Below are 19,597 nucleotides of genomic sequence, written 5' to 3'. Positions count from 1 at the left end.
AATGCAATTATTTAACTCAATCCATAATGGATTAACAACTATAGTTTACATCCATGATTGTTTTCGACTTAGATTCTAGGAGGTGATCATCCATTGTTGCACACAATATATATCGATATATCTTCAGTTTATGCTTGGTTTGATACCTTTACGACTCATGAATGTTATTACTCTGATCGAATCATGGTTCAAATCAATAAAAAAAAAATTCTGAAAATAATATATGCAATACTGTTCAATTTTACTTCTCATTTATAATCACTTGCTATTTGGCATTATGCACCCTTGATTCAACGTCTTAGTATAAACTCAATGAATTGTTTGGGTGGGGGGTTTAGCATGCGAACGAGTTATTATTCTGGGTTTTATTTATTCCAAGAGGGGTGCAAGGGGAAGTTTAAGAGAAAAATTGGACAAAAAAAATTTGGGTGTGTGTACAAGTAGATAGAGACGTGTGAATATAATTTCTTATCGTAATTGTAAGGTGTAATTTAATACAGCTTCGTTTAAAAAAAAAAATAGATAGGCAAAGAAAAGAAAATGTGTTGCTCTAGGTAAAAATAGAACGCGCCTCAATGTGTGCGAAAAAAGAGTATAGAGGTTTGCTCTCTCCTAGTCGAACGTTGCCGGCTCTCCCGCCGCTGTGTTCTGGCCCGAGAGGGGATGTTTGTCCACGATAGTGGTGTGGCTACACAGCAGAAACGTGGTCTAGGGCACGTGAAGTGGTTCTCGAGATCGGGTTGGGCAGATTGACCTCGATCTGAGCCTCTCAGATCGTCGGCGAGCACGGGTGAAGGGTTGCCTGTATTTGTTGCTCGGAGGAGGGAATCAAGTTGTTTTTCTGCTTATCTTTCACAGATCTGGGGGAGTTTGCTGCATTGGAGAAGGAGCTCAATTCGGCAGGAGTTCGGAGGGCGTGCCGGAGTCGGTGGTTCGATGGAAAGGCTCACCTGTGGCGTGGCGGCGTCGCGCTGGTCCGATCCCGACTGGGCGGCGCAGAGTACGGCGGTGGTGCAGAGTCTTTCTTGCAGCAGAGGTTTCAATCTAGGTGGGCAGTGTCGGTATGGTGTTGTTTTGAGGAAGCTATTCCTCTGGGGTTGTGAATTTCCATATGATTTGTGCTTTGGCATTTTTTTGACATCAGTTATTCGGGCATCAGTGCTCCGATTTAGCACTTCTCATTATTTCGGTTGCTAGCGGTGATGGCGACGGCAATGCATGAGTGGTGGGTGTGATAGATTAGTTGATATTGGTTGGTTTTTTTTTTTTTTTTTTTTTTTTTTTTTCTCGCTTGTAGGGTTTAGCAAGCAGCGAGCTATTGGTTTCCTCTCGCGTTTTTTTGTGACCGAGTTGGAGACATGTGTTTTTTGTTTGTAGTACTATCTGGCCTCGTTTTTATGGGTATTGTAATTGAGTTTGTCTCTCGATTAATAAATTATTTCATTTTTCTTAAAAAAAAGATAGACAAAGAAAAGAAAGAATGAATCGAAAATCATCAACCAAACCATAGTCAAACAATGAAGCATACACATCTCAGAGACATTCTTCACACCAACACCGAAGACCTTTATTCTTGGAGAAGATCTTGGTGTTGGCATAACTTATACAGTAAAAACAGAGGTCTTTAGTCTACGCGTGAAACTCAAAACCCAATCACTTAATGGAATATCACGCAAATCCAACCAAAAGCTCTCACTTTCACATTAACATACCAATATACCATAACAATCTCGATCAGTATTTTATTAGTACTTATCATTTCCTTAATCTGATACTTGACTGTTACTCACATCTAACCTCAGAAACCTTGTCTTTTTCGCCTACTTCTACACCTCAGTCTTTTTAACCAACGCCGACTGTTAGGCATATAAGGACATCACTGTACTAATGGAACCTCTAACAGTCCTTATGCCTAAACTAAACCATAAGCTTTCTAACTTTTCAAACTTTGATGGACCCATTTCACCAAACGGCGCACCCATGTCCTTGAGAGGCCCACCAATATTAAATTTGCTTGTTTATCATCAACTAACAAGCTTCGCATTGTCGATGTGATTTGCTTCAAGGAAGGTGCATGCTTTGTGTTTGAGCTTCACTGATCGCGTTGATGGTAAAGTTTTAAGCTTTGAGATGAGTTCTGATGTGGGTCTGGATTGTTTTGATCAAGGAGTTTCTGGGTTGCTTCTGATTTTGTTCTTTACCTACTGATTCTTGGATTCTGGATTATACCTGCTCTTATAGGAAAAGTTGTTATAGAATAGAGTTTGTTGTGTTTTTTGGGTTTACCTGAGATAGCTCTGAACTGGGGTTGTTCGTACTGGTATTGGATTAGGTATTTGGCAGAGCTGTATGTGTTGTTTTATATATGATAAGGTCTGATAGTGAGTGTAAAGCATGTTCCTTTTGATGTTATATATTGCATTTGAGATCTGGAATTGTTATGATTGAATCTGTGTCTCTTCAGGTAATGTAATGAATGTTTATGCTTTGCTTTTGTATCAGGTAGTGGTAATGAATGGATTTGGATCAATAGAGGCTTGAGAAGAGGAAATATTTGCTTTCTTATGTTTGGTAAGTTCAGGATTGGGAAAACAATTACATTTCTGTCCATAAAATTTTGCAAGAATTTGTAATTTAATGCAATCCTTTTGGGGAAAAATGCAATCCAAACCCTTTATTTTCTTTCCCATTTGTACTGAATTATTATTTGTTACCAGCTATTATTGGGGCATATTAAGTAGCACAGTTATCTGCTTCACATTCCAAAGTTTATCTTTCTCCTATTGCAGTAAATCTCCATCAGCTGAGTGGGTAAGCTAGAAGCTGATTTACAAATGGAGCTCTGTGTCTCCTTGATTCTCTTTCTGGTTTCTCTGCCTGCATTTTTGGCCAAAGAAGTCGGACATGCTAGCGTTGTAGTTGATGGGACAGTAGCTATTGCACATATTGATAACAATTTTGTCTGTGCCACTCTGGATTGGTGGAATCATGAAAAATGCGACTACAACCACTGTCCATGGGGATCTGCATCTGTATTAAATTTGGTAAGCAATCAGAGATACCTGTGTTTGGGTCTTCATGTCAAATAGTCAGAAAATCAGTTAAACTAATGCTGAATTTGGTTTTCTTTTTGCCAGAACTTGTCTCATCCTCTGCTTGCCAAGTCGATTCAAGGTCCCAACCCGTATTAATAATTAAGTTTGCATCATTTAGACTTCACTCGCTGTTTAAATTGGAGTCAAGTGTCATTGGCTATTATCTACAAACTTAATTTACTCTTCTACACGGTGGTTTGATATAGCTTTCAATCAATTGAGGATCAGAATCGGGGGTTCCTTGCAAGACCAAGTATTGTATGGTGTGGGAGATTTGAAATATCCTTGTCATCCTTTCAGAAAGCAGAAAGGCGGGTTGTTTGGATTTTCTACAGGGTGTCTACCTATGAGTAGATGGGATGAGCTTAACCATTTTTTCAGCAAGACAAGGTTAGATATCTTAATTATGAACTTTCAGTAGAGAAGCAAAAACATGGATAAAAGATAGTTGGACTGTTGTTCTTTATATATCATATTTATATGACTTACGATCTGTACATTACATTTTCAGGCCCCTCGTCACATTTAGCTTGAATGCACTGTCAGGGAGGCACCACAAAGGCGCAGGTGTCTGGGTTGGAGATTGGGACTCTAGAAACGCTTATGATTTTATTAATTATACTGTTTCGAAGGGCTACCAGATAAATTCATGGGAGTTGGGTATGATTTTGAAAAGATATGAACATCTTTTTTGCCACTGGTTTTGTTTTTGCTTCACTTATGTTCTTGTCTATCTTGCTGTAGGTAATGAGCTCTGTGGCAAAGGTGTTGGAGCTAGTGTTGGAGCTGAACAATATGGAAAAGACTTGATCAAGCTTAAACACATTGTCAACCAGTTATACAATGACTCCCACATAAAGCCTGCACTTGTAGGACCTGGTGGATTCTTTGATCAGAAGTGGTTTACCACACTTCTACAGGTTTCTGGTTCAGGCGTAGTTGATGTCGTCACGCAGCATATTTACAATTTGGGTCCAGGTAAGTTTGCATGTCAAATTTTTTATAACGCACAGCATGCAAGTTATAAGAGTGTGTGCACACACCCACAGGAGACCCTTTCCCACTGTAAAATAAGTTGTATGCCAACCAACCTTAGTAAATAATTAGAAGGATGCATCCCTATTATATAATGGCAAATACTGATCATTTTTCCTACAGATCAACTCAGTCCTATTGCACTATTGACTTTAAGAAACCTTCCTCTGTTTTACCTTGTAATCTTCAAAGAAGATAATAAATGGAATTCCTCTTTATGTTGTGGTAAAGATGTCTAGATGATCCACTCCAGTCAAATTTATACTGTGGGGAACTTATAACAGTTCAATTTATTCATTTAACTCCACTCTATTATGCAGCTTACTGATTGGTCTTATCTCTCATCTATTTGACAATTCAACTCTTGTTGTTAGGTGTTGATCCCAACTTGATGCAAAAGATATTGAATCCGTCTTACTTGGACCAAATATCTGGTACGTTTGATAGTCTTGCAGCGACAGTGAGACACCATGGACCTTGGGCTTCTATATGGGTCGGAGAGTCCGGAGGAGCCTATAACAGTGGTGGTTTTAATGTCTCAAACACGTTTGTGAACAGCTTTTGGTAAGTGTGATTGCCAATTTACATGCTACATCTTGTATCTTCCATTTTAAGCTTAGGCTTTCAAGGGAAAAAAAAAAAAAGGCAATCTACATTTGTTTGATACATTTTTCTGTAATTAACAGACTGCATTACTATTCATATATGAACTACAGGTACTTGGATCAGCTTGGGATGTCGGCCATGTACAATTCTGCAGTGTATTGCAGGCAGTCCCTAGTTGGTGGGCACTACGGCCTTCTCAACAGAACCTCATTTGTTCCCAACCCTGATTACTACAGGTAAAGCATGATTGTTGGTGTGACTATATAAAGGATATCTTTTTACTTGACATACTTGTCAAATCCTGAATCATATGTTCAAATGCTTTCTAATGAACAGTGCACTGCTGTGGCATCGACTTATGGGCGAAAGTGTTCTCAAGGTCGACCGCAATGGGGCACCGCATTTGCGCGTTTATGCTCATTGTTCAAAAGGAAGTGTAAGTCTACTATCTGTAGATTTTGGATGAGAGAAAAAACATGAACGCAGCCAAGCATCTTTTTCCTAATTCCTATAGTAGTTTTTGACTATCTTCTTGATAATGTTGCAGGCCGGTATAACTGTACTCCTCATAAATTTAAGCAATCAGACCGATTTCATTGTCAATGTTAAAAATGTTCTGGAGCTTGATAGAGCTGATCGATCGAGAAGCACTGGCAAAGGAAGTAAATTCAGTCATGGTCTTAAGAGGACGGTTTCATGGGTTGGTCTCAAAGCATCAGATGGAACGTTACACAGGAAAGAATACCATCTAACTCCAAAAGATGGGAACCTTAGAAGCAAAATCATGGTCCTCAATGGGGTTCCATTGGAAATTACCAAGGACGGAAACATCCCGGAATTAGAACCTGTTATTGTTCCCGTAAATGATCCTATATCGATCACCTCTTTCTCCATCAAATTTGTTGTGTTGCCTCACTTTGAGGCTCCAGCGTGTGGATGATTTCTTTTCTCAACCCCCTAAGCTTATATAGTACCTGCTCGCGGAATCTATGAGCAAATGGCAATTCAGCAATTGTATATTGTGTAGAACATACAATTAATTCAGAAGAACCGAAAAGAATAAAGAAAAATAAAACTATATACAGTTTTAACTTTTAAGCTTTGTAGTGCCTTCGGCTATCTGAAACATTTCTAAGCGAAAATTCTTTAATGTTGTGGAGCATTAAAACTTAATAGTCATAGTAGTGTTGTTGCCTTGTTGGAGTGGTTATTGTTCTAGTTCGCTTTCCAGTTTTCTTGTTTTCCCCGACCCATGAGATGATTTACAGCGCACGAGTATGAAAACGAGTAATTGATAATAAACTGAAATTTCATTGCTTTGGTTGCAAAGTTGGTGCATTGGTGTTCACAAAAAGAGTAGTTTTCCATATATTCTATGTGATTTTATCTCTCTTGTGTGATTTCCAGTTAAAGCTAACAACCAACACCCAATGCAGAATATTACGATCAAGTAGTAATACTGCAGTACACGTATCTACTAATATGTCATGAATCAATGATCATGTTCTAACAATATTTGGGTGGGTAAATGATAACAGATTCCTGTTAATGGGAATGTATCCTTATCAAACAATGACGTCAAAAGTTGTATACAAAATCCAGATACACGAGTGAGACCAGAATACAGCACTCGTAAAAAAATGGAGGGCAGACACCATTGAAGAAGCGCATACATCATCAGGCCTGGCCATGGACAATCCTGTATTCTACTTTCCGAGCAAGCGTCGGCCGCGTTGAGTAGCACCTCTAACACGGTAGTGGAGCTCATCAACATCAGCATCCATATGGCCTATAGCTTTGTTATGCCTGAAATTATCATGGGGAGTAATTAGTTGGATATACTTCGTTATTGCACAAAATAGTTAAGATAGAAGCAACGAATGCTAGCACACCAACACTGAATCATCATAACCCACCTATCAATTTCAGACCCCATGTCAACGGCCATATCCTTTAGCTCTCCCAACAGATTACTTAAATCTGACAGGCCATCATCTTGCTTTGTCTTTTCTACCTGTTAAGCCAATGAGGAATATGAGATCACCAGATCAATACATAAGTTAAAGGAAATAGACCACATGTAATTCCTATATTGACAGTCTAAGAAGCAAAGTGATTGCTTAAAACAGGAAGTAGAAAGAGAGTTTGAGAACCAGGAAATTTGACCAAAAGGGTAAAAAAGGGGTCTATGGATAGCAAACAGATCCATCCATGATTCATTACTGTCACCTTAAATAACAATGTACTATCAACACATAAAAAAGTCATAAGAACTACAAACCTCAACTTTCTGAAGGGCATTGGTGGGTTCAGGAAGTGGTGTTCGTGAATGTGACGATCCCTTTAGTGCAGGAGTCAGTCCCAGCTTCTCCCTCTCCAAGTGGCTGCTCCTTTTGGTTGCAGATTCTGCATAGAGCAAGTAATTCAAAATTTAAAAACAAAGACAGAGAAAATGAAAGAAAAAAACCACTACTTTTTCGAAATGGTAGTTTTGTCTTCAGGACCAACAAAAGAGTGGGTGATTGATGGACAGAAAGGGAAGCAAATTAACCTTCCATGATGACAGGGCCACTAATTGTGCGAGTCTTCTTTGGCTTCCAAGTCTTAGAGAAGATGCCCCCAAGACTCCCCAGAAGCTTTTCACCCTGAAATAAACAGTATGGACAGTTAGTTTCACTGCATATCATCATATATACCGAAAACAACAGTAAAATCATTCATTGAAGGAGTACAAACCGAAAGAAGTATAGTTTTTGGCTAAGAGAAGTGTATGATGGGAAGCTATTGTGCAATGCATAAGGAGGGTCTTAAAGATGTATAAATACATGATGGTTACTTTATATAACCTTGAGAAAGAAAGTGGCTTCTCAAGGCTGAAAGCCTCAAAGAAAAAATGGATGTGCATCAAACAGAAAATGTCATCTTCTACATATTTCCTACTCCATCTCTTGTACACAAACTATCACCTCCATAGGTAGATATCAAATAATAAACATGATACTTGCATCGTTTCATATAGATTTAAATTGTTAAAGTTGACACTTTCAATTTAATACAAGAAGCCATACCCGACTGAGATCCTGTTCAATGTCAGCAGCAACCATGTGGGTCCTTCTTATTTGGTCTCCCTGGTGATGCAACATAACCAGAGTCTTGGAAGCATCCTCACGTATATCTTCAGCAATCTTCAGGCACTGGTTGACTGAGTTTGTAGTCTCCTCAGCCTTATACACTGCATAACTTTCTAACTCTTGCACAGATTGATTTTCCAGGCCTCCTGAATCACGGAAATCGTTCTTGTACTTGTTTCTCTCTGCATAAGTACCCTTGTATGAAGAAGAATTATTCTCTTTTCCTTGATCATCATCAAAAGGTTTGGTGCTAGTATTCTGACCAAATAGTGCCTGCTTATCATTTGCATGCTTCGCATTCTGTCCCACAAGTGCATGCTTCTCATTCTGTCTTACTTGAGCAGGCTCGTCATCAAATGGGTTTGAGCTGGAGGACGCAGGATACAGAGGGTCAACTGAGTTGTGCTTAGCAGCCCTTATCGGGGACTTCTTTAAACCAAACATCTTTGAAGTCAAATAAGCACAATTTGTTACACTGTCGACGGGTTAAAGATCAGGGTCTTAACGAACTAAAAAAATATGGCACTTTCAAAATCTGTACAGAGATCAACAATCCTGGAAGAGCAAACAAGAACAATATGTGAGAAACATGACCAGTACAGCACAAGAACAACTTTTGAATACCCTAAAGCATGAAAACTGAAAGGCTCATAATCAAGCAGCACAAATTAATGGAAAACTCCAATGGAGCAGAACAGTTGAAATAACCTAAAATTCATACCAAGAACAACAGCATCAATCATATCTAAACCAAAATCAGACACGCAAAAACAAACCCACAATCAAACAGAGAAAAGAATCTATTCTATTCTATTTTCACCAATTGGGTATTCCACATAACCAAACCTCTGACTTGGGTTGTTTACCTTCTCCATTACTTAACCCCACCACAACACACAAACAAAGGAATCAAAGATACCATTTTTCCTAATCCTTATCAACAAAACAAAGAACATAAAGAAACCCAAAAACCCATACACAAATTGGGTCTTCTCTGATGCGCAAGAAAACACTAGGAGCAGTTGAGCACATGGATAACAACAAGAAAAAGATCAAAACTTTACAAGACCCAAGTGAAAACAAGGCGTAATAATCAAAACCCAGATAGAGAATCGACGAAAAGAAACGAGTTTTGGTACCTGAAATCGCATCCAATGTGGGGAAAGATGGAGGCTTCAGAGAAAAGCCCAGATCTTTATACAGAAAAAGAGAGATGGGGGAAGAGAGAGAGAGAGAGAGGGTTTTGGAGAGTGGGAAAGAGAGAGGGGGATGGATTCAAAGGAAGACTAAGCAAACGAACACGGCAGGCACTCAGTAAAACGAAGTCGTCGCATTTGATTTTGAGAGCGTGAAACTGAAAACTGGTGAAGCAAGTGCCGTTGCTTGGTGTCCCACCACCGTGTCTTATAATTTTCAACTAACCAAGACGGCTTCTTAAGAAAATGAAAATCATTACACGTTTTGTTTTGATTAATTTTTTGTTTTCTATACAAGAGTTTTGGTTGTTTCCTTCCTTGTAGTTTCTTACGAAGTAAGGATCACCGAGTTAGAATTCTTATATTCAGACCCAAAAAAAACAAACCGAGTTAGAATTAGGTAAGGTTAGAGGATGTAATGGTAAGTAGAAAATCGAACATGATTTTTCATACATTTATTGAATTTAAAAATAATCAAAATTCAAGTAAATAAGTACGTTCTGGTGCATGATTTTTGATTACGTGGCGAAAGATTTAGGGTTAGTCTTTATATGTAATTCCACTACAATTTAAAACAATTGACAAATAGTTGATAATGATATAGCACGTCTCATAAAATGTGTGACTATCATTAATTGAATAAATAACTAAATGACCATGTAATGATCATTTGCCCCTTCAAAAGCCCCTATGTGTCATACAATTTGACATATGTACAATAAGTTTGGCATACCATATGGTATGGGAGACAAACCCATGTATAAATACATCAAACTTGAAATTCACCCAACCATAAATAAAAATTAGCAGGCTAAATAAAATTACAAAGTTAGGTATGATTGAAGCCCTGAAGGTTAAAGATGACCGGATGAAGCTGAACTAGTCCAAATTGTTTTTTATCCTAAAACTAGGAGTTGTTTGTACGTACTTTGATGTCTTTGCCACGAGAATAAACTTGGACTAGTTCTTTGTAGTGATGTTATCCCTTGGCTAGTTGGGGCAATTGCATTTGCATAAACTACAAAGTCAATTCCCTTCTATATCTTTGTTTAATGCAAAACGCTATAACTATGATCGTGATACGAGTTTTGTGACTTAGTCAATTGGGATCTTTTCATCATGTTCCACACATCTGTGCAAAGAAAACGCCTCTCGAAAATAATCTAAGCAAGAAATGGAGCCAACACTACGGCAGGGTATATGCTGTTCCATTGGCTATTTGTCAATTCGATTTCCAATTCCAGTCTAAAATGAGGGAGATAGAAGACAAATAAAGAGGCTATTATGACAATTGAAAGGACATTATGGAACCAAGAAGTCAAGAACAATGGAATCATTTTGATCTATATATCAAAAATTAGATCAAAATGCAACTTATTCATGAAACCACTTCATAAGTTTGGTCGTCTTCATTCCTTATAATAGAGAGTGAATATGATGATCCTGAAAGCCAGAAAGAGAGGAAGCTTTCCAAACATGATGAAGCAGATAGATCACATCTGTTAGTATAAAGTGGTATATCATGCCTATGTATACTTCTGTTCTAGCTAGTTTTGAGAAACAGCCAGATTTCGATCGTTCATTTTCTTTTCGTGAGGGTTTCATGAGTTGTTGGTGAATATCTAATGTTTGTAATACCGCCAGCTTCTTATGAATAAATATCGTTTTCATAGTCTTCAGAAGAATGGAGACAAATCATGTAACTCAGGCAAGATATAATTTCCTGATATGAAATGAAAGACAGAGGTAGAAGTATTGGGTTTCCTACGTAACTTGCAGCAACTAAATTGCCAAAACCATCACTATCAAAAGCATCATCTTCGGAACAAGACAGTAATACACCTAAACTGGGCATGCTATTCCTTGAGATGATCATAGTCAACTTGCTTATGCTTTTTATTTAATGAATGATCGATGCATCTAACAATGTGTTCTACAAATCTCATTGACATATAGGTGATCAACTTGTTGGAAATATATCGATAAAGATCGTTTTTTTCAACTTTTGTTTAGCTATTTTTCTTATCCTTTCAACCTCTTCTAATACAATCAATCTTTGAAAAAAAAAAATTAATAAGCTCGTTGATAGCTATAGGCCTGGTTAAGCATCTTATGCCTCTGTGCAACTTTTTTCTTTTACATTTTTCTCTGGAGTTTGTAACGCAGCACTGCAAGTTCATGTTTGGGAGGGCATATAGCTATTCATGATTTCATGGCTAATCTGTTCGATAAATATCGAACAGCTTGATATAATTATATTGGTGAACAGATACACTAGCTCCACAATAGAAAATTGTACTCCGCTGTTGAAATTCTATACACTTCCCAGTCAATATTCTATCAACTCCTAGTTGAATTAGGTTTTCTTTTTTCTAGTTCCAATTCTCTTCCGGCACTCAAGCTTAGGATTCCTAATTGGATTGGATTATATTTCCAACTTCAACCTTAAACTCCAATCTGTTCAGCTACCTTCCTAATTGTTCCAGCTAGCTTACTTACTTTCCAAATATTTCAATAGAATTTATATTTCCTAGTTTGATCCAGCTTAACTACTTTTCTAAATTGTTCACTGATTTTCACTATAAAGTATAAACCTCCAAGTTGGAGAAGATTGAAATCACAGAAAAATTTCATAGATAAAAAACTGCATCAGAGTTGAGAGTTTTTGTTACTACAAGATACTACTGCGCGCATTAAGGATTGTGAAGAACATGAGGCAGGGCGGCGGTTGGCTTCTTTGCACAACATTGCTGATACTACTTAGTCTCCTCTGTCTCTCCGTTGAGGCTAGACACCACAGCAACATCCCAAGAAGAGCCCTCAGGACTAGCAATATCCCCAGTACACAAGATTGGTACCATGCGGCAAAGATAGCATACCCTCCTAGCCAGGTTGTATTGGACAATGGCATTGTCCAACTCACATTTTCTAACCCTGGTGGTGAGATTACAGGAATCAAATATCACGTAATTGACAACTTACTCGGAAACAAGGCCAAACAGACAGCCTACTGGGATGTGATGTGGAGGGGCAAGCTTTACGGATTTCAGGGAACAGAATTTAGAGTAATTTCTGCGACTGAAGACCATGTTGAAATTTCTTTCATCAACACATACAATCCTTCCTTCTCTAATGACCAAATGATCCCTTTAACAGTTGACAAAAGGTACATAATACAGCGAGGTCGTTCAGGCTTCTATGCATACGCCATTTTCCAGCGAGATGAAGGGTGGCCGGAGCTGGCCATAAACGACGTTCGACTAGTTTTCAAGCTTCAGCAAGATCAATTCAACTACATGGCGGTATCGGATACTAGAAAAAGGTTCATGCCAACAGCTGACGACCGAAGCCTAAGTCAGCAACTGGCCTATCCTGAAGCTAAGCTTTTAAGCAATGCAACAAGCAATCCTCTCTTTTATGGAGAAGTGGATGACAAGTATCAGTACTCAACTGAAGACGAAGACGGCAAAGTCCATGGTTGGATTAGTACCAAGTCATCTGTGGGATTTTGGCTGATCACACCAAGTACTGAGTTTCGTGCTGGTGGACCTCTGAAGCAGGACCTCACCTCCCACGTCGGTCCGACGACAATGTGTGTGTTCTCTAGCAGTCATTACGCTTCAAAACAACTTGGATTGGTATTCCAACAAGGTGAAGCATGGAAAAAGGTATATGGACCTGTATTTGTGTATCTTAATCATGCTGGTCTAAATAGTGATCCCACTACTACACTTTGGGACAATGCTAAAGAGCAGATGCTTGAAGAGGTCAGAAGCTGGCCTTACAACTTCACTCAATGCCCCGATTTTCCTGCTTCGAACCAACGAGGATCGGTTTTCGGATACTTACAAGTAAACGATTGGTACATTAACAGAACCAGCCTCGTTCCGGCAAGCTCGGCTTATGTGGGATTGGCTGCACCTGGAGAAGTGGGATCATGGCAAACAGAAAGCAAGGGATACCAGTTTTGGACTCGAGCAGATGAAAATGGCTACTTTGTCATCAAGGATGTTAGACCTGGGAACTATAACTTGTATGCATGGGTTCCCGGGATTGTTGGAGATTACAAATATGAGGACGAGATTACTATTGAACCAGGAAGTCAAATCACGTTGCAGAAGCTTACTTACTGGCCTCCAAGAATTGGTCCTACATTATGGGAAATTGGCATCCCTGACCGGAGTTCTGCCGAGTTTTACATACCAGATCCATATCCAGCTCTGCTGAACAAACTCGATAACAATAATCACTCAGATGAGTCAGACAAGTTCAGGCAGTATGGGATTTGGGGACGTTATGGAGAATTATACCCTGAACATGATCTAGTCTACACTGTTGGTGTTAGCGATTACCGTTATGATTGGTTTTATGCTCAAGTGACTAGGGATACAGGAAAAGAAATGGTTGGCACCACATGGCAGATTCAATTTGAGCTTCCTAAAATGGCAGCTCCCGGAGATTATATGCTCCGACTGGCATTGGCCTCGGCTGAGTACGCAGAGCTGCAGATTCGAGTTAACTATGAAAACATGCCAGCTCTGTTCTCAACAGGGCGGATAGGAGAGGACAATGCTATAGCAAGGCATGGAATCCATGGTTTGTATTGGCTGTTCAATGTTAACGTACCAAGGTCTCAACTGCATGAAGGAAACAACACGCTGTATCTTACTCAGACAAGAGGTGAAAATACTTTCGTAGGAGTCATGTATGACTACATCAGACTAGAAGGACCTCCATTGCGATGAGAAGCTGAAGCAGTGAAGCTAGTTCGTAGCTTTTAATACAGCTTAGATTTCCAGTGATGTAATATAGGATTCCATTTGTAATTCTGTAAAAATATATACATCAATTTTGGAAATTTAAACAATGTCTGAGACCACACAAAGAATGATCACATCTAGCTTTCTCACCGCCATAATTTTTGTAAAATCAACTTCAGAATAGGTAGCACAGATCGTCACAATACAATGAGGATAAACTTACAAGGGTTCCAGTGAATTAATGTGTCGCATACATCTTGCTTTCTCAAAATTCTAAGCCTATCACTGAATTCACTAATGTGATTCATCACATTCAATTGGAAGTCTTGCTTCTTCTTTGTTTTCGTTTTTTTTTTTTTCTTTGAATGGGTTTCATCAAATCCAATCTAGCTACCATCACCCTGTTGGAGATTCTCGACAAAAATAAGTTTCATCTCAATCTTAAGTTGTGTTCCATTGGGAGACTGACCTGCGTCATCTATGTCAGTTTTTTGTCCCAGGATTTCTCTGCACTTGTAGCTGAAAGAGCTGCAGGTTGAATGAAAGCCAGCCGTCCTCCTAAGCATAGCCTTCACCAAATCACTCAAATCTGGAATTGTCTTATAGCACGCCTGCGCTAGTTTCAACAAGCCACAAACAGTCAGCATAATATTCATATTCCAAAGCAAATAACCATTCATGCAGGCATGACACAAAGATCACTCAATTAAGAGGGATGGACTAGCACTGATAGTAATTAAGGAGGATTAAAACGAACCTTATGGACTTCTATTAATTAAATTTCACAACTGATGACCATCCACCACTATCATTCATCAAGACTGAGGAGACATGTAGAGGATTTTGTCCGTGCTTTATGAACCTTACCATAAAATCAAAATTTATACATTTCAGAACTTTAGTGTCATATCACAGGTAACAGAAAACTGCAAATACAAACATCATATACCTGTGCTTCTAACTCAGAAATTCTTTGTAGAGATGCTTGTTCAATGTAAGCACGACGCTTACACTCTTCTTCAAGCAAGCCTGTAAGTTGGTATCTGAGCTCAGCCATTTCTTGAGCCAGATCCTCAGCTTCTTCTTTTGCCTTCAACTTTTCTTCTCTCAGTTCTTCCTATGAACCACAAGTAATGTAACATCGAAGTTAGAATCAACTAACAAAATGTTGAAACTCTGAAAGGACAATAACCTATTCAAGGACTTGCTTGAAACCTTGATCTATATACACTTGAAATAGCAATGGTGGAAAACTGTTTCCCAGATTGTTCAAACAAATTCTGTATTGGATGAAAGATAGTAATTACCAGTCACTTCCATGGGTATGCATACCATACCTTTAGTTGCTTCACAAGAAGTTCATATTCATGTATCTGATGTGACATCTCCTTCATCTTCACTATGAAATTGGCATCTGGTGCCAGTACCTTTGCCAGTTTGGAAAAAAGGGGCTCCAATACTTCTCCACAAGTGCTTCAGAAATAATCATAAAAAAGTAAAAGATATGTTAAAAAAAAGTTGTTTAATACATCTCAAAGAACTTTGCTATATCATAGAAGTGATGGGAAATTAGTTATTGTATAACATCCAGTTGATAACTATTCCCTTGTAGCAATAAAATTATCTTTTCTAAAAATAGATGCCACAACATCTTACATGGGGATATAAAAGATTAAGATAGAGAAAGTATCAAATAAATGCAGGTGCATGAGTATGGAGCAGTCAAGCAAAAAGAAATATTCCTCTCATTCAGCAAGTCTTGACAAAAATAAATAAATATTAGTAGACTGGTAGTTTATACGCTACTCAGCAAAGACTGATAGTAATTTCTAGTAGCAGCATACCTCATATCTGTTGAAAATGTGCACTTTTCATCTTGCTCATTCAACAAAGACTCTAACTTGGATTCATATCTATCGTTTTCCAGCCACTTTTCAATCCTCTGACAAAAGATCCTGGTATTTGTCTCTGAGGTATCAAGCTTCTCCCTTAGTTCCTTATTTTCTATATATAAGTCATCAGTAGTTTTCTGAGCATCCTGACATTGAACCTCAAGTTCTTGAATTAACTCATTCATCCTAGTTTTTTCTTGAACAGTTTCTTCCTGGATTTTTTTAGCTTCAAGGAAACTCTGCTCCAAGGCTAACATATCAAGCTTCATACTCTCTATTTCACACTGAGACTCTAATGATATGGATGAAACGGACTCCTCCAGTTTCTCTATGAATAAATTTGAATTCTGTAACTCCACTTCTTTGTTTTCCAGTTCTTGCATTAAGAACAAGCACTCTGAATAGGACTTCTTCAGTTCATCCCTTAACCTGTCAACTGTCACCTGTAAAGTCTCCATGTCTGCTAATTTCAACTCAAGGCTATGTACATGCTCTTGCAGAAGATTCACTTCTGTGTCTCTCGCATTTAGTTGATCCTGAAGGTAATCTGTGATTAATGATTTGATGGGTTAAATTCAAAAGGGTCATGATAAGAGTTTTGATAATATGGACATTCCTAGTAAAATGATCCACTAGAAATGAACTAGAAAATACAAATTATGCAATGTGAGATCATAACAAAATAGAATGCATAGTTACACAAAAGCCAAAAATTGTCGAGAAAGAAAGTCCAATTAGATGAACAACTACCTATTTCTTGAGAGCAGTTTTTGAGTTCTTTCTCTAACATTTGAATTTGTTTCTTGTCTTCTGTGTGGAATTCAGATAATGACTTCATATGTACATCCAAACTCTGAATGAACGAAATCTCAAATTAGATACTCTGCAGGAGAATATAACTTCTTCATAACTTACTAATATTTTTGCATAAATACTTTTCTTCTTCACTGTGGACAGTTCAAACTAATACCATAACATAAATATGCCAATGCTTTGGACGAGAAGCTCTTTAGCTAAGGAAAAAGAGAAAGATAAGGGTCAACAGAGTGAATAAGGTACTGGTCTACCTATTAACATGCACGGTAGACAACTACATTATACTGAATGAAAAGACAACATATCCTGGATATAAATGTACCCTGATCAGCCCGAAGCTTTGGGATTGTGATTCTTTCAACATGTCTTTTTCTTTCTTAAGCTGCATACACAAAAAACACATAAATAAGACAGCAATCATCATGATATTAAACAATGTAAACAACGTTATCAAATCAAAATCCATGTAGCCTTTAGTTTCAGAAACACACGATCCAAATTCTTCTCTTAAGCCATAATACCCAAACATACCAGTACATGGACTGACACAACAAAAAGGAAGTGTCTGGGTAACTGGTAAGTATGCAAAATTCAGTGTCTCAAACCGGTGGGTTGGATATAAATCACAGTAAATTGCTATGCATTGCACTTGATATTCATAATTTTGATGCCCAACATAACCGATATTCTAATTCCTTTTTTACTTTTAAAAAGCAGAAACCAGACCTCTCTGCATCTTGACCCAATCTGTAGGAGCTCCTCGATATCGAAGGAGCTGTCACTGCTGCTGTTTGACATGATTTCCTTTCTGAGAATGAAATTACCCATAAAAAAATGCATTAAATTCTCAATTAGTAAACACCAGAGCATATTAATATGCAATAAAGAAAACTGAAAACCAAACTGAACCCAGTAAGTAACGGCTCACCCAACCACAAAATGCAAAGCTACACTATGATTATAAGATTACACATTCAACTAATAGCAGAAAAATGAAACGGGACTGAGAGGATGGGCCCAGAGAGATTCTTACCTGCGATCTGAGTTAGGGGTTTTAGGGTTTCTCTGGAAACGAATCAATGTCTCGGTTTTGGGAAATCTGATTGAAACGAGTTCAAATTTTGAAGAATTCGGTGTTTTCGAAAAGAATGATGAAGTTGGGTTTAAGAATGGCCAGCGCGATGTTGGTTTGAGTGGGTCCGTGGAGTTGTTTTGAGTTGGGCGCTAACTAGCACATCGTTCGAGTCGGGTCGGATCGGGTCGACAAGAGGATTTAGGCGCTTTGATACACTTTCATTTTTACTTTTTCTTAAGACGTGAAATCTACTCACCTTAAATTAAAATTCACACATTATTTTTTATTTTTGGTAACTTAAATGTTGTATTTTAGTGACTTAAACTTTGTCTTTTTATAAATGTGCTGACCAAAAAATGAAAAATGGTGTGTCAATTTCACATCCTTTTACTTAAAGTTTTGCGCTACCAAGTTTTTTGTGTGAATAATGGTGCGTGAACATGTCTGTTCTTGAGAATTATTCTTGAGGATTGATTCTAATAAGGTCTAAACAAAGAATTTTACAGATTGGAGAAGGTCTTTCAATCTGGATACTTAGGTCGGACCGTTAAGTCATTCCAACTTTACAGACAGGGAGTCTTGTGTTCTTCACCCAAAACCACCTCACTTTACAACATTGTCAAGAATAAGGCCAACACATATAATAATGGCCTTGGATTACATCATGTCATCCAAGTTGTAAAGGGTACCAGACTACCAGTACACATACCCCATAAAAATGCATGCAACTTCAACTGTTAAAGGATGCTAAAGTTGATGTCCCCGTTGTTGTCCGAAGCAATTAGACACTGGAACCTGCTACTTGCTTCGCCGCCATTGCAGCATGCTTCTGACCAGAAAGGTGTGAACTGAAAGCTATCTGGCTGTTGCAAACCACATTGCAAATAGTGCACGTTCTAACCTCCTTGGCTGCTGCTCCTCCACTTATAACCTTTTGCTTTTTCGTTTCCAAATCTTCTTTGGAAGGAGCCTTTGAGTGGGAAACCTTTTCCATGGGACCAATTTGTGGATTTATTGCACCTGATGGAACATTTGTGGTCGGGGCACTCCCTTTGTTCTTCAACTCTTTGAGTTGATCCAAGTTCCTCTGATGTTTCCTTCCGACTATATGTTTGCCATAGGCATCCTGGCTGTTACAGAATATCTTGCAATATTCACACCATACACACTGAGGAAACTTGACTCTGTTTGGATCTTTCTTTACAATGCCATTGGACTTGGATTGGATTTTGGGAGCAGAATTCAACCCAGCCCTTCCATGCATTAAGTTAGCCTAATATGACAACATAAATGGAAATAGTAACATCAATGACAATGGTTGAAAAACAGATACTTGTTTAATCTAAGGCAAACTTGAGCTAGCAGTAAAATTTCAATAACAGAGATAGAAGTTGGCTTAACTTTTGGACTAAACCTTATCATAGTCCTACGGAAAACAAAGCAAATGCATACCACCATGGAAACAACAAACAAGTACAAATTTGTAAACAAGGCAGCAGAATACGAAATGAAAACTAGTTAAAATACTTGTATTCACCTGAGCAGCATGCTTTCTCCCAGCCAAATGCATCCTGTAAACTTCAGGGCTATTAGTAGTGACATTGCACATTTCGCAAATCTTTGGAAAACCAACCGCCGCGTCACTTTTCATAAGCTTCCTTCTCTTTGTTCCCAACTCCTCACCAGCAACCACACTTGTACTCCCATACATCACTTGCCCGCCCACGCTGCTCATTTCGCTAGGCAGACTGACATTGTCCATACCATTGGACATTCCTGGAAAAGCTGCAGCAGTGGAGTCACTTGTCATCGCCAATCACACTGCTTTGCTATTACAAACAATACCAGAGATATCTTACACGAAACCTCATACCATTGGTTTGCTGTGGAAAGCTCTCTGCAGCATTAGGTTGATTTGTCCAATTGTTATTCCACAAATAATTTGTGGGCACTAACAAGCTCTCATTCAAAGATTTTATTGACTGCAAACC

The 19,597-nt window shown here is 38.4% G+C and overlaps 5 protein-coding genes across 5 annotated transcripts; 2 read left to right on the top strand and 3 right to left on the bottom strand.

Moving 5' to 3' along the window:
* Nucleotides 1-2,047: 2,047 nt before the first annotated feature.
* Nucleotides 2,048-5,832, top strand: LOC101295230 (heparanase-like protein 1-like). The gene is made up of 11 exons (XM_004299278.1): nt 2,048-2,110; nt 2,503-2,571; nt 2,790-3,044; nt 3,138-3,174; nt 3,302-3,485; nt 3,607-3,755; nt 3,840-4,073; nt 4,505-4,694; nt 4,847-4,972; nt 5,073-5,172; nt 5,284-5,832. The coding sequence occupies exons 3-11, from the start codon at nt 2,835-2,837 to the stop codon at nt 5,674-5,676; spliced, it is 1,623 nt and encodes a 540-aa protein (XP_004299326.1). The 5' UTR covers nt 2,048-2,110; nt 2,503-2,571; nt 2,790-2,834; the 3' UTR covers nt 5,677-5,832.
* A 197-nt stretch (nt 5,833-6,029) lies between these two features.
* Nucleotides 6,030-9,216, bottom strand: LOC101294945 (SNAP25 homologous protein SNAP33-like). Its single transcript, XM_004299277.1, has 6 exons — nt 9,007-9,216; nt 7,805-8,422; nt 7,288-7,381; nt 7,018-7,142; nt 6,653-6,750; nt 6,030-6,542 (listed from the first exon to the last, which is right to left on the bottom strand). The coding sequence occupies exons 2-6, from the start codon at nt 8,309-8,311 to the stop codon at nt 6,443-6,445; spliced, it is 924 nt and encodes a 307-aa protein (XP_004299325.1). The 5' UTR covers nt 8,312-8,422; nt 9,007-9,216; the 3' UTR covers nt 6,030-6,442.
* Nucleotides 9,217-11,774: 2,558 nt separating this feature from the next.
* On the top strand, nt 11,775-13,808 carry LOC101302758 (rhamnogalacturonate lyase B-like). The gene has a single exon (XM_004301077.1). It carries the CDS (start codon nt 11,775-11,777, stop codon nt 13,806-13,808), a length of 2,034 nt encoding a protein of 677 aa, XP_004301125.1.
* A 259-nt stretch (nt 13,809-14,067) lies between these two features.
* LOC101294367 lies at nt 14,068-17,581 on the bottom strand. Its single transcript, XM_004299275.1, has 9 exons — nt 17,565-17,581; nt 17,258-17,339; nt 16,854-16,913; nt 16,466-16,568; nt 15,668-16,262; nt 15,161-15,296; nt 14,773-14,940; nt 14,581-14,685; nt 14,068-14,434 (listed from the first exon to the last, which is right to left on the bottom strand). Exons 2-8 carry the CDS (start codon nt 17,327-17,329, stop codon nt 14,632-14,634), a joined length of 1,188 nt encoding a protein of 395 aa, XP_004299323.1. The 5' UTR covers nt 17,330-17,339; nt 17,565-17,581; the 3' UTR covers nt 14,068-14,434; nt 14,581-14,631.
* Nucleotides 17,582-18,113: 532 nt separating this feature from the next.
* Nucleotides 18,114-19,582, bottom strand: LOC101294660. The gene is made up of 3 exons (XM_004299276.1): nt 19,480-19,582; nt 19,144-19,391; nt 18,114-18,879 (listed from the first exon to the last, which is right to left on the bottom strand). Exons 2-3 carry the CDS (start codon nt 19,378-19,380, stop codon nt 18,388-18,390), a joined length of 729 nt encoding a protein of 242 aa, XP_004299324.1. The 5' UTR covers nt 19,381-19,391; nt 19,480-19,582; the 3' UTR covers nt 18,114-18,387.
* Between the last annotated feature and the right edge of the window lie 15 nt (nt 19,583-19,597).

The sequence above is a fragment of the Fragaria vesca genome, linkage group LG5 (genome assembly GCF_000184155.1).
Source record: "Fragaria vesca subsp. vesca linkage group LG5, FraVesHawaii_1.0, whole genome shotgun sequence".
Lineage (NCBI taxonomy): Eukaryota > Viridiplantae > Streptophyta > Magnoliopsida > Rosales > Rosaceae > Fragaria > Fragaria vesca.
Note: the sequence above shows the minus strand (reverse complement) of the source record. Positions and strands in the feature narration are given on the sequence as shown.